At 44.1% G+C, this 16,505-nt stretch overlaps 2 protein-coding genes across 4 annotated transcripts; both read left to right on the plus strand.

The window, feature by feature from the left end:
- The first annotated feature begins 1,870 nt into the window (after nt 1-1,870).
- LOC130526225 (kinesin-like protein KIF27) lies at nt 1,871-11,766 on the plus strand. 2 transcript variants are annotated; one of them, XM_057033701.1, is made up of 16 exons: nt 1,871-2,988; nt 3,070-3,270; nt 3,389-4,308; nt 4,553-4,696; nt 4,835-4,996; nt 7,514-7,701; nt 7,848-7,945; nt 8,054-8,188; nt 8,263-8,468; nt 8,685-8,747; nt 10,008-10,178; nt 10,288-10,476; nt 10,560-10,784; nt 10,927-11,125; nt 11,209-11,413; nt 11,521-11,766. In XM_057033701.1, exons 1-16 carry the CDS (start codon nt 2,691-2,693, stop codon nt 11,573-11,575), a joined length of 3,459 nt encoding a protein of 1,152 aa, XP_056889681.1. In that variant the 5' UTR covers nt 1,871-2,690; the 3' UTR covers nt 11,576-11,766. The 2 variants fall into 2 exon arrangements, with proteins under 2 accessions (XP_056889681.1, XP_056889682.1); XM_057033702.1 differs by having other exon boundaries at nt 1,880-2,988; nt 10,297-10,476.
- Nucleotides 11,767-12,444: 678 nt separating this feature from the next.
- gkap1 (G kinase anchoring protein 1) lies at nt 12,445-16,373 on the plus strand. Of its 2 annotated transcripts, XM_057032757.1 has the most exons (12): nt 12,445-12,603; nt 12,893-13,167; nt 13,607-13,765; nt 14,197-14,274; nt 14,392-14,518; nt 14,614-14,642; nt 14,734-14,895; nt 15,029-15,115; nt 15,491-15,554; nt 15,652-15,722; nt 15,795-15,872; nt 16,009-16,373. In XM_057032757.1, the coding sequence occupies exons 2-12, from the start codon at nt 12,919-12,921 to the stop codon at nt 16,048-16,050; spliced, it is 1,146 nt and encodes a 381-aa protein (XP_056888737.1). In that variant the 5' UTR covers nt 12,445-12,603; nt 12,893-12,918; the 3' UTR covers nt 16,051-16,373. The 2 variants fall into 2 exon arrangements, with proteins under 2 accessions (XP_056888737.1, XP_056888738.1); XM_057032758.1 differs by lacking the exon at nt 13,607-13,765.
- The last annotated feature ends 132 nt before the right edge of the window (nt 16,374-16,505 follow it).

A 16,505-nucleotide genomic window follows, 5' to 3' on the forward strand; every position in this document is an offset into this window, starting at 1 on the left:
TCTGAGCTTCCACAGCTCCAGCAGACCACAGCGTAGAAGATCACCAATGCCACCACAGAGTCATAAAAAGTCCTAAGCAGTGACCTGCACACTCCAAAGGACCTTATTGGTTGAATGTAGATCATATTTATTGGGGAAGAATATTTTATTTTTCCCTTTACCTCAGTCATCTGTTTTTACCCCTCACTGTACCTAACTTAGCTAAAAAGCTTTGTTGTGAAGCAGCAATTCGCTGTGAGGAAGGACTCCACCTGTTCTGCAAGATAATATTGAGATTAACCACGAGATTTTGACATTTGTTGTCCCTCTTTTTAAGAAGGGGGACCGGAGGGTGTGTTCCAACTATAGGGGGATCACACTCCTCAGCCTCCCTGGTAAGGTCTATTCAGGGGTACTGGAGAGGAGGGTCCGCCGGATAGTCGAACCTCGGATTCAGGAGGAGCAATGTGGTTTTCGTCCTGGGCGTGGAACAGTGGACCAGCTCTACACCCTCAGCAGGGTCTTCGAGGGTGCATGGGAGTTTGCCCAACCAGTCCACATGTGTTTTGTAGACTTGGAGAAGGCATTCGACCGTGTCCCTCGGGGGGTCCTGTGGGGGGTTCTCCGAGAGTATGGGGTGTCGGGCCCGCTGATACGGGCCGTCCGCTCCCTGTACGATCGGTGCCAGAGGTTGGTCCGCATTGCTGGCATTAAGTCGAACTCGTTTCCGGTGAGGGTTGGTCTCCACCAGGGCTGCCCTTTGTCACCGATTCTGTTCCTAATTTTTATGGACAGAATTTCTAGGTGCAGTCATGGTGTTGAGGGGGTCCGGTTTGGTGACCTCAGGATCGGGTCTCTGCTTTTTGCGGATGATGTGGTCCTGTTGGCGTCATCGGCCCGTGACCTCCAACTATCACTGGATCAGTTCGCCGGCGCATGTGAAGCGGCTGGGATGAAAATCAGCACCTCCAAATCCGAGGCCATGGTTCTCAACCGGAAAAAGTTTGAGTGCCTTCTCCAGGTCAAGGAGGAGATCCTGCCCCAAGTGGAGGAGTTCAAGTACCTCAGGGTCTTGTTCACGAGTGAGGGAAGAATGGAGCAGGAGATCGACAGGCGGATCGGTGCGGCGTCCGCAGTAATGCGGACTCTGCACCGGTCCGTAGTGGTGAAGAGAGAGCTGAGCCGAAAGGAGAAGCTCTCGATTTACCGGTCGATCTTCATTCCTACCCTCACCTATGGTCATGAGCTTTGGGTAATGACCGAAAGAACAAGATCACGGGTACAAGCGGCTGAAATGAGCTTCCTCCGTAGGGTGGCTGGGCTCTCCCTTAGAGATAGGGTGAGAAGCTCTGCCATCCGGAAGGAGCTCGGAGTAGAGCCGCTGCTCCTCCGCGTTGAGAGGAGCCAGATGAGGTGGCTTGGGCATCTAGTTAGGATGCCCCCTGGCCCTGGTGAGGTGTTCAGGGCATGTCCCTCTGGTAGGAGACCCCCGGGAAGACCCAGGACACGTTGGAGAGACTATGTCTCTCGACTGGTCTGGGAACGCCTGGGGATCCCTCCGGATGAGCTGGAAGAAGTAGCTGGGGAGAGAGAAGTCTGGGCTTCTCTCCTTAGGCTGCTGCCCCCACGACCCGACCCCGGATAAGCGGCAGAGGATGGATGGATGGATGGATTTTGACATTTGACCTTTCAAAGATCAAAGGATCTTTGATCTAAAGCAACATGGGTATTACGGCTGTTATATTTGATTACAACTGATCCTACCAGTATCAATAAACTTCAACAATAGTCAGCAAATAAAGAAATCAAAAATACAAGGTATGATATTGAAAACAAAGTCACTTGATTCTGTGTTTCTCTGCAAAATGAACAAAGTGTCTATTAGGATGTGAACAGATGTGAACGTAACGTCACAACAATTAGTGGTTTATCCTCTGCTAAAATGCAGGAAGGGCGAACTGGGTCATGACAGCAATTCCACCTGATAGCAGTATTAAATGTATTATTGATATAAAATTGATATATGTGTTGTATAAGGCAGTCAGCAAGATGACCTTTTCCCGCTATGCCCCTTCCAGTGTAATGGGTGCTGGAGCCTATCCCATCTGCATATGGGTCAAATACATCCCTGAATGGGTCATCAGCTCATCGCAGGTGCCTATGGCAGCATGTGGGGGTTCAGTACCTTCCTCAAGGGTACCTCAGCTGTGCTCTGAGGGTGTCCTGGCACCTCCCCCTTTTACCAGGATAATTTCTGTCTTTTGTCCGCATGGGGGCTTGAGTCAACAACCCTTCGCTTCTCACCCTACTCCCCTACAGACAGAGATACCACCGCCATTTCAATGGCAAAAATTTAAAAACCAAAATGTTTATTTGTAGGTCAAAACATTTACTGTGTTCTCTGTTAAATTGTTGTCTTGTCCATGTCATTATTCCTTTTGTATTGCAGTAACATGAAAATGTAGAAATATGCAAATTTGAGGATGATCTCATTTGGTGACGTTTGAGACAGCCAATAGCAACCCTCCATATTGAGTTGGCAACACTGCCATCAAGTGGAGCTGATGTCAAACAAGGAAAATCATCACGAATATTGAGATTTGAGTTTGATAGAACTAGTTAGTTCGAGTTGGATACAGCTGATTACAATTAAGATTTTTTGTTTTTAATCCAAACTGAAAACTTACATTTCAACCAGTTACCCAGAGAATATGAGCGAGGTCAACATCCAGGTGGCGGTCCGCATCCGTCCTTTGCTTCCCAAAGAGCTTCTTCGCCACCATTGTGAGTGTGTAAAGGTGATTCCGGGTAGTGCCCAGGTGACTGTGAACCCAGACAGGCTTTTCACGTTCGACCACGCATTTGGACCTTCAGCCAGCCAGGATGAGGTTTACAGGGCCTGCATTCAGCCCATGGTGAGATCCCTGCTGGACGGGTACAACGCCACCGTGTTCTGTTATGGAGAGACCGGTTCTGGAAAGACCTACACCATCAGCGGGGGTGGCCAAGGTGAGTTTTACAGCACAGGTATGTGTGACAGGTGCTCTTTGAAAGGAAGAGTCATCACTTCTCCCCCATTGCTTCTCTTAGATGACGAGGGGGGGATTATTGAACACGTGGCTCGGGATGTGTTTGGTTATCTGGATGAGAAATTAAAAAGTAATGAAATTGATGTAGCCACGGTGCACGTGTCCTACCTGGAACTGTACATGGAGGAAGTGCGAGACCTGCTGGACTTGCCAACTAATCAGAAAGGCCTCAATGTCAGAGACGACATTAATGGGAACACAGGTAATTAGCGTTCCACTCTTAGTTTACAGCAAATAAAAAGTTATTTCCACCATGGTGCAGTGGTGGCATGTTTGGCTATTAAAAAAGTAAATAATGTGTTTTAATCTGTGCATTTCAGTGGTTGTGGGAGCCAGGGAGAGTGCTGTCAACTCAGCAGAGGAGCTATTAAGTCTTGTTGAGATGAGCTCTGCCGCGCGACAAACCTGCACCACAAGGATGAACGACAAGTCAAGTCGTTCTCACACTGTTCTCACGATTCTGATCAACCAGCAATGCAACAACGACTCAAACACTCTCTGCTCTTCCAAGTTCTGCCTGGTCGACCTAGCAGGTTCTGAACGCGTTAAAAAGACGGGAAACACCGGAAAGCATTTCAAAGAGTCTATTCACATCAACACGGACCTACTGGCTGTTGGGAATGTCATCCGTGCCCTTTCTGATAGAGCTCTAAATTTCTGTGGCAAAACACGCAAGAGCACTTTCATACCATTTCGGGACGCTAAGATCACCCGTCTTCTCCGGGATTCCTTGGGAGGCACCTCTCACACACTGATGATGACATGCGTGAACCCCTCCAGCAACAGTTTAGCTGAGACTCTGAATGTGCTTTACTTTGCTTCCAAGGCTCGTCACATCCGCAACCATCCTGCCAAGCAGCCCATTCACACCGACCCAAAATACAATCAGAAACTTGCTAGGGCTCGGATAAGCGAACTTGAAAATGAAGTCAAGTTACTGAAGGAGGTAATAGAAGAGAAGCAGATGATGATAAAAGAAGTGGCTTTAGAAAACATTGGCAGTGAGGACCAGAGGGGGGGGGACATACATTTTAAACAAGGTGAACCACTGCAATACTGGATGCTTACACAGGAAGCGGCAGCACTGCTGGCAAAGATCTCTAGTCCAAGTCCATCTTTCAAACAGGAGCTGCAGGATTGGCAGGAAAGATTGACAACCATCAACCACCAACATCCAGAGGATGGAGCAGACTTTTCACTTTCTGCATTAAAGCTTAAAGATGAACTCAATAAATGCAAGGTAATACACAACTGGATAAACCAGAATTCTTTCTTACGCAACAAGACAATAGGTCATGGTGAATACTGATGGGGGGTTTACAATAAAGATTAATAATCCTAATTATGGAGTATCTGTAAATAATTAAATGTAGTATTATTCCTAATGAAGATTGCCTTCAATGGAAAGTTTGGAGTTCAGTTTAAGAGCTAAATGTGTATCATAGTCCAGAAAATCAACAAAAAGACTTTACTTTGTATCTCAGGAAGCTCTCACTCTAAAGGAACAACAGAAGCAGCAAAAGGATGCAGAAAACTGTCTGCTCAAAAGACAATTACAAATACTGCTTGAGGAGAATAAAACCTACCTTCAGGGCTCGGGGGAGGAAAGGAAATGCAGTCATTTAGAGGTGAGGAGGATGAACACGGATACTGAATGATACCCAATGTTCCCTGACACCCTCAACCCTCTGAAATATCTGCAATCCTTCAATCACCTTTAATCTCTTGATAGTTGTTGTTACACCATGTTTGTGCTTATTTTACAGACTGAACATTATTTGGAGCAGCAGATGTTAATCAGTCATCTTCGCAACAATCTTCTGGTGATCAAGGCCTCATCATTGGATGCAGGGACTTATGGGGCAACAGACAACAACTCTCAGAGTGTTTGCTTGAGACATGGTTGCAAATACGAGAATACAGGGAGGGTGGGTTATATATACATTTATATATATACACACACACACACACATATATATATATTTTAAAAAAACACCAGAAAAAACGCCCTCCTGGGCGGTGCCTCCTTCCTTCAGACTCGGGTCCTCTACCAGAGGCCTGGGAGTCTGAGGGTTCTGCGCAGGATCTTAGCTGTTCCTAGGACTGCGCTCTTCTGGAGAGAGATCTCTGATCTGGTTCCTGCTATCTGCTGGAGCCATCTACTCAGCTTGGGAGTTACTGCCCCTAGTGTCCCAATCACTACTGGGACCACTGTTTCCTTCATGGCCCACATTCTCTCCATCTCCTCCTTCAGCCCTTGGTACTTCTCCGGCTTCTCGTGTTCCTTCTTCCTGATGTTGCTATCACTTGGGATTGCTACATCTATCACCACCACTGTCTCCTGGTGTTTATCCACCACCACTATGTCAGGCTGGTTGGCCACCACCATCTTGTCAGTCTGGATCTGGAAGTCCCACAGGATCTTGGCCTGCTTGTTCTCCAACACTTTCGGGGGTGTCTCCCACCTGGTCCCTGGGACCACCCGTCCATACTCAGTGCAGATGTTCCTGTAGACTATGCCAGCCACCTGGTTATGCCGCTCCATGTATGCCTTGCTTGCTAGCATCTTGCACCCTGCTGTGATGTGCTGGACTGTCTCAGGGGCATCTCCACACAGTCTGCACCTGGTCTGATATGGTAGACCCTTATGGTTGGCCCTGGTATGGTAGACCCTGGCCTCTATTGCTCTGGTGCTCAGGGCCTGTTCTTGTGCAGCCATGTTTAGTGCCTCTGTGCTGTCTTTCAGTCTGGCCTTTGTCAGCCACTGGTATGTTTTCTCGATATCAGCCACTTCTTAAATTTGTCGGTGGTACATTCCATGCATGGGCTTGTCCTTCCATGCTAGGCCCTCAGGTTCCTCCTCCTTGGTGGGTTTTTGTTGCCTGAGGCATTCTCTCAGCAGTCAGTCAGTGGGACCATCTTCTTGATGTACTCTCGGAGGCTTGTTGTTTCCTCCTGGACAGTAGTTTGGACACTTACTAGTCCTCGGCCCCCTTCCTTTCACTTTGTGTACAGCCTCAGGACACTGGACTTAGGGTGAAACCCTCCATGCATGGTGAGGAGCTTCCTGGTGGCTTGTATCTCTTCCAGTGGCCAGGGTATTATGCCAGCAGGGTATCTGATTACTGGCAGGGCGTAGGTGTTTATGGCCTGGATCTTATGCTTACCATTCAGCTGACTTTTCAGGACCTGTCTTAACCTCTGCAGGTATTTGGCTGTGGCTGACCTCCTAGCTGCCTCCTCATGGTTACTATTTGCCTGCGGGATCCCCAGGTATTTGTAGCTGTCCTGCACATCTGTGATGTTCCCTTCAGGTAGTTCAACCCCATCAGTTGCGAAATGACATCCCGATGTCCTTGCTGTAGATCCTAGTGAGGTGAATCAGAGAGTCGATGTCACGCTCGTTCTCGGCATACAGCTTGATGTCATCCATGTAGAGGAGGTGGCTGACGGTTGTTCCACTTTGGAACTGGTACCCATAGCCACTCTTGGTGATGATCTGAGGGGGTTTAGGCCTATGCAGAACAACATGGAGGACAGGGCATCTTCTTGATATATGCCACATCTGATGTTCACCCGCGCAATTGGCTTTGAGTTGGCCTCCAGAGTCGTGTTCCACAGCTTCATGGAGTTCTGGAAGAACTCTGTTAGTGTCCTGTTGATGTTATACAGCTTTAGGCACTCCAGTATCCATGTGTGCGGCATTGAGTCATAGGCTTTCTTGTAATCAATCCAGGCAGTGCACAGGTTGGTGTGCCGCATCCTACAGTCCTGGGCGATTGCCCTGTCGACCAGTAGCTGGTGTTTGGCACCTCTGGTGTTGTTCCCTATGGCTTTCTGTGCTCTGTTCATGTATTGATCCATGTGCCTGCTGATCTTAGCCGCTATGATGCCTGATAGGAGCTTCCATGTGGTGCTGAGGCAGGTTATGGGCCGGAAGTTGGACGGTACTGTGCCCTTCTGGGGGTCCTTCATTATGAGGGCTGTCCGGCCCTGGGTTAGCCACTCTGGGTGGTCCCCTGATGTTAGCATCTGGTTCACCTGTGCTGCCAGGCGTTCATGGAGTGCAGTCAGCTTCTTAAGCCAGTAGGCGTGGATCCTATCGGGCCCTGGTGCTGTCTAGCTCTTCATTTTGGACACTCTTGTTTGGATGTCTGCTAAGGTGATGACTACTGGGTCTTGTTCTGGGAGTTGGCTGTGCTCAGCTTGTAGGTCTTGCAGCCATTGGGCAGTAGTGTTATGCGTTGCCTCTTTCTCCTAGATATTCTTCCAGTATTGTTCCCTCTCAGCCCTGGGGGGGTCTGTTGTCATCTTGTTGCCCTGCCATTGAGAGTAGACCTTTGCCGGGTTGATGGAGGACACCATATACAGTATATATATATATATTTATTTATTTATTTATATATTTTTTTTTTTCTGATTCTAATCTGAATTTATATGTGTAGGTTTGCTCCAGTCCCCCAGCCTATTCTCTGGAGAGAGTAATGGCAGACTTTAAAATGCGTGGTCATATCCTGCTGGCTGAGAATGAGAAAAAGGAGAATAACAACTCTTTGCTCACAAAGCAACAATCAGAGGACAGAGACAAGGATGAAGTAGAAGAAGACACAGTTAATGGCAAAAGGGGGTTTAGGTAAAGGCTTTTAGAATTAGAGACAACTCACAACTTTTTAAAAACAAAATGGTAGCACTAAATTCAGTCAATTTTTAAAAAAATTAAACAATTTGTATTTATAAAATTGTATTTATTTATTTCTCCATTTTGTGATGTTATTACAGGACTGATCTGGACAAAACGTGGACCTGGCCCGAAAATAATTCCACCTTAAATGACAGAACAGAGCCAACTTCTCATAGTATTACAATAAATCAACAAAGTACGTGAATCGTCATCTTGGCCAATGGAGGTTTGCTTACCTGTTGCTTCTGCCACATTCTAAGGTTTTAATTTATACTTTTCTCTCTGTGTGTTTTTCCCCTCTCAGGTACCGATTACATCGATACCAAGCAAGTCAGAGATAAGGAGAAATTAAAGGCTGGTGAAACAAAAAAACAACTCAGAGATCTGTCTGTCATCGTGGGCATTAAAAAAGACCTGATCAAAGAGCTTGTCAAAACTGGTGTGTCTAGATTTTACATGATCTGTAACATATTTGACTTTGTCTAATTATCTGACTTTCCTTCTCTCTGACAGAAAAAGAGCTCAAAGCTTTGTTGAAACACAATAGGTACAGTAGAGAAAGTAGAGACGACGTGTTGCAAATACTGCTCATACACGGCCAACAAATCCAAGCTCAGGTCTATTCCAGCCTTCAGCACATGAAGAAGCAGAGAGCAGAGCTTCAGGCCAGGCTCAAACACATGGAAGAGACCAGCAATGACCACCAAACCACAAACCTGGTTGGATATTCCATTATTTAGTGAAACTGTCAACAGACATATGTTACACCTCAGGATTTGTATAAAATGCACAGACGAGATGATTTACTTGTTCTGACATCTTACAGTCAGTGACAAAGATTAATTTATGCTGTATAACCAAAGTAGGATTCTGGGTCAAGAAATACAAAATGAATACATTTTGTTGTTTTTAAAATGCCCCTATTTTGCTTATAGGTAAAGAGTACAGGAGATGATCTTGTGAATAAAAGCGGTCAACAGAAAACATCAGTGGAAAAGGTAAAACATTCAGTACACAATGAGCTGTTCAGAGCAACAACCAGCACACCCATAGGTGATACGCCCTTTCACTTGATGTGGCCCGATTTTAAACAGCCTGGTAACAAAGGGTGATGTTGCAGAAATGATATCCCAAAGTCAGTTTTTAGTTTACAATGTCTTGGAAAAAACCAGTCGGACTAGTCCATTTAAAAGAGGAATTAGCTGGGCTGGTTTTATTTGAGTGATAACTGGTTAGCATGTTTTTGCACAGACTGTCATAGTTTTAAGCAAAGGTAACTTTTTCTGATAGAAGTAAAAACTCAGAGACACCTCTTTAGGAAATTAACTGCTACTGAATTGATAATGGTCCGTTAGATAGGTTGACAAATCATTAGTAGATCTACTGTAAGATCAAGGTTATTTGTGCATGCATTGTCCAGCCACTTATAGAGAGAGCAGCAATAATAAAAAACACTCATAATGTGTTTGTCAATGTGTTTGTCAGAGAGACATCAGTATCAAATTAGGTTACTAGATGAGTTTATGTAAGAGCTTTGTTTAAAATCTATTAGAAAAGCATAAAGCCTCACAAGCTAGAGGTTTAACCATACCATTGAGAATGGCAGCTGCCAGTTGGTTTGGCTCATCAAGGACGGTAAACTTGTTTGTTCAATCCCTTTTAAATGGACTGTGGACTTCTGCAATCAACAATACTTGCACAAATCATGTTCAAAGCAAAAAATAATCAGTCATCAGGAGAAATTCAGCTCATGTTGATCATTTAAAAGGAGTTCTTTTTCCTTCAAAAAAGCAAATGTAAGAACAAGAAAATGTTTATGTGTGTCTACATGTGGGGTAAAACAACGGAACAGGCTAAAGAATGAATCAATATTGTCCAAATGTAGTACTTTAAAAATAATGCACGAAAACAACCCTTCCTTCCTTTTTGACGATGCATGATTACACTTTTGTGTTGTGATGTTGGTGGTACTTCAAGCTGAAATTATGCCTTATTTCATTTTACATGTTTAGAATAAAAAAGATGTCCAAAGTTTTTAGTATAAAACATCCTGGAAGGTCAAACTGGTTCATTTGATAGTGAGATCAGTTGGACAAAGAGGCCCAGAATCAAGATTTAGAGCTGCTATGGTGTCGAGATCAATCTTGTGTTAAATTTTCAAGTCAGTACGTGCTGTAATCTTTATGTTACAGGACCTTTGCTAAAAATAACCACTTTTCTTGTTTTCACCTGGCCCGGCCTGCCTGTGACTGTTACAGCTGCCTGAGAGCTGCTGGCTGGAGACGGAGGAAGAGCTGGAGCTCAGGAGGAGAGCAGAGCTGCAGAAGTTAAAGGATGAGCAGAAGAGAAGGGATGAGGTGCTCAAGCACAGGGAAGCCTGTGCACAACAGATAAACAAACTCGAGTTCAAGATGCTGCTGTCTAGTCAGGTGTGAACACACACACACACACACACACACACACACTCACATGGTTGTGCCTTAAATATAAGCATGAAAATCCGTTAGTGAAGCTGGAGCCAGATAACAATGGTAACAGATTTTTCAGACTCTTGCAGAAGACCTGCGGCACGTGTCTATGAGTTTGGATTCTCTGGAAAGAAGTAGCATGGAGATGCAGAGGGGAGATTCCACCGCTGAGAGTCAAGAAGGAGAGAGACAGAGGCTGAAAATGAAAAAAGAGACTCTGGACGCTCAGCTGCAGGACGGCAGGGTGCTGAGTGTTGAGGTCAGAGCAAGGCAGAAATGTACTGTGGTGTGCCTCCTGGGCTTTGGTCCAAATTTGGCAAGTTTCCTTTAACATTCACACAGGAGGAGGAGTCACTGGTCCTGCTAGAGGAAGATTGTGAAGCTTTGGATGCAGCTCTGGAGTTTGAAAACATCTGTATACAAGAGAGGCAGAAGAGGATAAACACAAACTCCTCCTCAAATCAGTCACCAAACACTGAACCTGACCAGCTGACTGCTGTCATCAGGAAGATAAGGACACTTTCAGCCACAGACGTTTCTGAACTACTCATCAAATATTTCAACAAAGTAAGATGCAGCTTATCGACACACATCAAAACACAACCTGTGGCCCAACCACACACAGGTTACAGTTGTGTATTTGCATCTATATTGTGCAGAGAAACAGGTTTCGCCACGAGTCTCTGTTCCCCCGTATTCACCCCTCTAGGTTGTTTGTCTTCGTGAGACATTGCAGAATTTGCACTTGCGCTGTGACGAGCTGGAACTCGTAGTTAGAGAGAAAGAGATGATGGTTAATAAGATGGACTCGAACAGACAGCGGCTGACTCTGGATGCAGACCGCCGGCTCACGCAGCTACAACGGGATCATCAATTCAACATCCAGCAATTATTGCAGAAACTTAGAGGTGAGGAAATGTACGTTCCCAGGTAAAGATGTTTGTTTCCTGGATCAAACTGTTCCTTTTTTATCCTGTTTTTGTGTATTTAGTGGGTGTTTCAGGAGAGGAACTGCAGGCTGGTGAAGAAAAGAGGAAATATTTGGAGAGAGAGCTCCTTTTTTATAAAAGCTCTGCTCTGGAGCTCAGAAGGAAACTCAAAGAGACTGGTGCTGACATGGCAAAATTTGCTAAAGACCAAGAACAACTACAAAACACAGAGTCAAGTACAAGAGAACAGGACCCTCTGGTGGATATGTAAGACAAATACATAAACAAAATAAGTACTTGAAAATAGTGAGAAAACAGGAAAAAAAAGAGGTGCACTGATTGTTGAGGCAAGAACACTAAACTGTCATCCACAGAAAGACAACAAAGTGGAACTACTCACACGCTGAAGAAGTAAAGAGATGGCAGTAGTTGAGCTGCGGAGATGTGATACAGACATCTGCAGCAGAACTTGAGTTCTGCATTCACCACCACCAAAGCTAACCTGAAGATACCACTGAAGCAGCCCTGAAGAGTTCCGAGTCATTTGAGTTGTGAAAGTGCAGCAATTATTCTTCTTAGAAATAAAATGGCATTTATGCAAGTTTGCCTTTGCAAATCCAGACTTTTGAGTGTGTCTTGATGAGTAGACTGTGACTGTCACCACCTCACAATTGAAATCACTCAGTTTTTTTTATGCGCCGTCTACACTGTTGAAATTGCAGAAGTATTCCACTCTATGTGATAAAATAGTGATTTTTATTACAATAACTCCAGTGTGCGTTATTAATTTGACAGGATTTCTCCTTCCTGTTCTTAGCGTGAGCACATCTCCACCTAGTGGCAGAAAGTCATGTGTTTCTGAACTGGTTCAACACTGGACTGTATCTCCAGCGAAGCTCCGCTTAAATGAACTTCACCTTTAAGCATTTGATCAGCCGCACCATAACACTACACAATATTTACAGTCATGTACTCAGAGAAAACCGGAAGTTGAAATTATGACACAACACTCGCCGATCTCTTGCTAATTGTCTGCTTTGAGCACTTCATTAAAACCCGTATTAAACAATATGACGATTGAGTTTCTTGTTTTATTTGCAAATGCCGCTATTCTGGTAAATTTTGCTTTGATGACGTTGATACTTATTCCTATTGTCTGAGACCACAAATTTATAGACAAACAAATAGAATAGAATGCTTCGTTTGGGATAAAAAAAAATGCTACAGTTTAAATCTTACACTGCATGTATAAATATTCTCCGTGATGATTTTTATGAAGACCAATCGCCGCTCTATACTTTTTGGACCCAGCGGGCTCCTGTACTCCTGCCGATCGCTAGTAGCTAGTTAACGGTATCTCTTCGAACAGGTGAAAGTATTCCATGACAACTATTTTGTGAGGGCTACATTGTCGAGATAACTTAAGGACTGTGTTCAGACAAAAGAATCATATCAAGGTACATGCAATAAGATGTTTTCACTGTTACCCGTCGCTACTTTTGCACTTGTGTAGAAGCTAATAAACCGGCTTCTCCCGTACAGTAAAGCGAGCTAACTTGCTGTGTAGTGCTAGCTTGGTAATTGTAGTGTTAAATATGTTACTTTGGCCCGACTGCGGAATGCTCTTAAATAGCCACACAGTTCGTTGCATAATCTTGATAATAATTTGGTATTGTTCGTATCTGTAGGAGCTAAGATCAAAAGCTAACTCCAGTTACTGTTCTAACTGTTCTTATTTCGTTTTAGTCGTTTAGGGGGTTTTGCTTTTCACAATGGCATCATCTGCAACGATCACCGTCCCCACCACCGCCTCCCGCTTCGCCCTGCTTCAGATAGATTCTGATTCGGACTCTGACGCCTCCGATGTGGGGAAGACCAGCAGCTCCAAAGGCGGACGGGAGTCTGGTAAAGCCCGACACGGGAAGGCTGGAGCCTCCGGGGGTAAAGCGGGTCAGTGCAACGCTAAGAAAAGAGACAAGAAGAAGAAGAAGAAGGAGCAGCAGCAGACAGAGGCCAATGAGGTGGGTGGTAAATGCTTTCTACCCTCGCTCTTCCAGCACTTCATCATTAGGATGCATAATAGTGGGTGTTGTGCTGCAGCTTTGTTTGTTGTTTTTTAAATCTAAACTGAACATGAGTTGTTATGCATTCACAGCACACATCTTAGCTAATGGGCCTTCAACTTTGTTCATTTGAGCACATATTTTTATTAAAGGCACATCATACTAGGTAAATATTTATTTATTTTTCAAATGAACATTGATATTGTATTATTGAGGAGACATTCACCAAAAGACAATATATCAGGTCAGACTCGTTTGCCATCAGGTCATCGGAGGTCACAAGCCTCCAGTAATTACAACAAAAGATTCGTAGTACAAGGATGAGAGGGTTTTTTTTTTTACAGGAAAAATAAAATAATTGTTCATCATTGTAAAATCATGGGTGTTTTACTGCCAGTTGCGCAATCTGGCCTTTAAGAAGATTCCTCCAAAGTCCTGCGCTCCACCTCCCTGCATGACGCTGTCTGGGATCGCCAGTGAACTCCTCAGTCCTGCATCCACAGACCCCAACATACCTTCAGAAGACTGGCAGCAGTGGAAGCAGAGGGATGAGCAGGTCAGAAGACAAGTCCATGTCAAAACCAGATTCAGTCATGTCCCGAGTCCACTTAGGATGCCAACACTGATAAAAGTATCTCATATAAAATGTGTTAATGCGCCATTCATGTGCTGTGGTATAGGTAAAGCTCTTCAAATCTACTGGTATGAAAATATAGGAGGTTTATTCTGAGCTTGAACAGCAAAAAGTAGTAAGTTAATAACAATTGCATGTTTTAATGTGGGGTGCTGCCTCAGAGCTATTGTGCTGCTGGAAGGGTGCTGTACATTTTTGGAATCCGAGCTTTATTGTCTTTTTGAGTAGCTTTGCTCAGCTAACAACAGCACATGTACTATAGCACCGTCTCCCTGCTTGTCTTAAGTGCACAACTGTTGCTGTCATGTTTAATCCAATGTTCTTTTCTTCTGTTTCCTTCTGTTTTGGTTCAGATAACCACGGACCTGTACGAGGCCGATTTGGAAAAGGCCTTGATTCTAAGTAAACTAGAGTTTGAACAACAGAAACAAGTAAATGAGCCACACACGTCTGTGATTGTTTTTGATGTGAACAATCGTCCGATCGACAAGTCTTGTCCAACCAAATAATTTGACGCTTTTTAAAATTTCTTTTCTTTTTTTTTTTAGATCCCCAACACAAAAAATTCCTCGCCAAAGTCACGAGCAAAAGAGAGCGGAGGGAAAAAAGAGAAGAAGAAAAACCAGCAGGCAAAAGACAAAAAGACAGTTTCGCTGCAGGACTTCCAGTCTGAAGGTAGTGGGAGAGCATCTTGACTCATTAAAGTGTCTTTACCAACTCTCCAACCAAACTTTACCATTACAATAATGTTCCTGTTGGATTTTTTTCAGATCATTTGAATAAGAAACAAGAGAAAGAGGTGAGCTTCATAACACGCATCATAGTCTGTCTGAACTGTGTGTGGAGCGTAAACATGATAGCAATAATAGGATCCATCCCTTCTCTTTTAGGACACTCGGGCAGCTAATCTAGCATTGGGAATCGGGCAGGAGGAACGGTTTTTTAATAAACTGGAGGACGATGTCAGTCGGATTATCCAGCAGGAAAAGAGACGCGAGCAGTATGCTAACGACCACGGTCATGAAGTTAGCACTTCAGCAGAGCACGAAAGGGTGAGTTCATGTCCAGGGCAAAGTTCACCTGAAGGCTCAGAGGAACTTTTCATTTCACATTTGTGACACCTAATGCTCGATCTCTCCCAGCGTTCCTTCGCCAATGAACTTTTACGTTGACCTTTCTTCTTAGGACCCACGAGCGGAGCAGTTGAAGTACGAGTTGGAGAAGAAAGACAAAGAAATTGATAAGCTGAAGAAGATCATCTCGCAGTGGGAGGTTGGCAGTTACTTAAAGAAAGTTCTCCTAGAATCCCGAATATCACTAACATTTAATGAGTGCCCCCTTGACCCAGCATACACAATTACTGAAAATGTTATAAGAAAGCGTTCATAGCTTGAGGTATTTTGGTAAAAGGAAGACAAAAAAATAAATGCCAGCTGTGAGTAAACGTGTTTAATGCTTGTAATTCAGCTCTGACCACTAGAGGCCGCCAACTCCCATACTGGACTTTTAACACCTAAGTTAGAGAATGAGCAGCAAATAGACAGTCCAGAATATATCGAAGTCTCCTTTGCACATTTCTACCCTCTGATTTTTATGTTTTCATTTCCTCCTTTAATACGAGTTTTTACCTTTACCTCCGCTCTGCAGGAAAAGTACAAAGAGGTGAAAGCAAGAAATTCTCAGCTACTCAAGATGCTCCAACAAGGAGAGAGTGAGTTAAATATCTCCAAAATAATATAAGGGCTGTTGTTTTTTAGACAAAGATCCTTGATGTGACTTCTGTTTGTTGTGTCTCATCTGTCAATCAGTGAAAGACAAAGCAGAAATTCTTCTACAGGTAGAAGAACTCCTACATATAAAAGAAGAGCTGTCCTCACAGGTGAGTCAGAGGTGACTACATGATCTGTTTGTTTTCTATGCATCGTATTATATCTGTAATGTTTTAAATCAGGTAACATTACTACATGGTGCACTTGAACAAGAAAGGTCTAAAGTCAAAGGTCTGCAGACAGAACAACCAAAACATCCGGTAAGAGTTGAAATTAAAATTCCAGATTTATTCATCTAAAATTCCTCCATTGTGGTCAAAATAATCGTGTTTCTCAAATGCGGTTTCAAGCTTGCTAATGCAGTATTAAAATTAAGAATGTTTTTTTTCCTTGTAGGGAAACAAGAAAGGAAAAAAAGGGTCAGAGACGGATATATGAAGGAAAAGAGCCTGAAGGCTGGAAAAACTCAGTGTCCCTGTCTTTATATCCACGTCAGCATATAATGCATGCTCCCATGCTGACGCCTTCCTAGAGTAAACGTTTGACATAACCGGATGTGTCCCAGCAGAACAGCAGCGACACAAGTTCATGCTGAAATGGTTGTTTAGTGCGCGGTGCTGCCCCCTGCAGGCACGAGCCTGTCAGTGCTTTCCAGGTGTGACTGTGCCTACATGCCTGCCAAATAATTAACGGCGGGACGTTCTTTTTTTTCTCTCTCTATCACTGTAAAGTCAAGAAAATAAATACTTTTTCAGTGAAAACAGTGGTTTTGTTTTTTTGTCGCGTCAGCGTCAATCCTCTGTACAATGTTACAGAAGTTAAAAATAGACCTGGCTCTTAGCGTGGATGATTGCTGCATGTTTGGCCCACATCCCAGCGACATACCCAGGACA

The sequence above is a fragment of the Takifugu flavidus genome, chromosome 5, assembly GCF_003711565.1.
Source record: "Takifugu flavidus isolate HTHZ2018 chromosome 5, ASM371156v2, whole genome shotgun sequence".
NCBI lineage: Eukaryota > Metazoa > Chordata > Actinopteri > Tetraodontiformes > Tetraodontidae > Takifugu > Takifugu flavidus.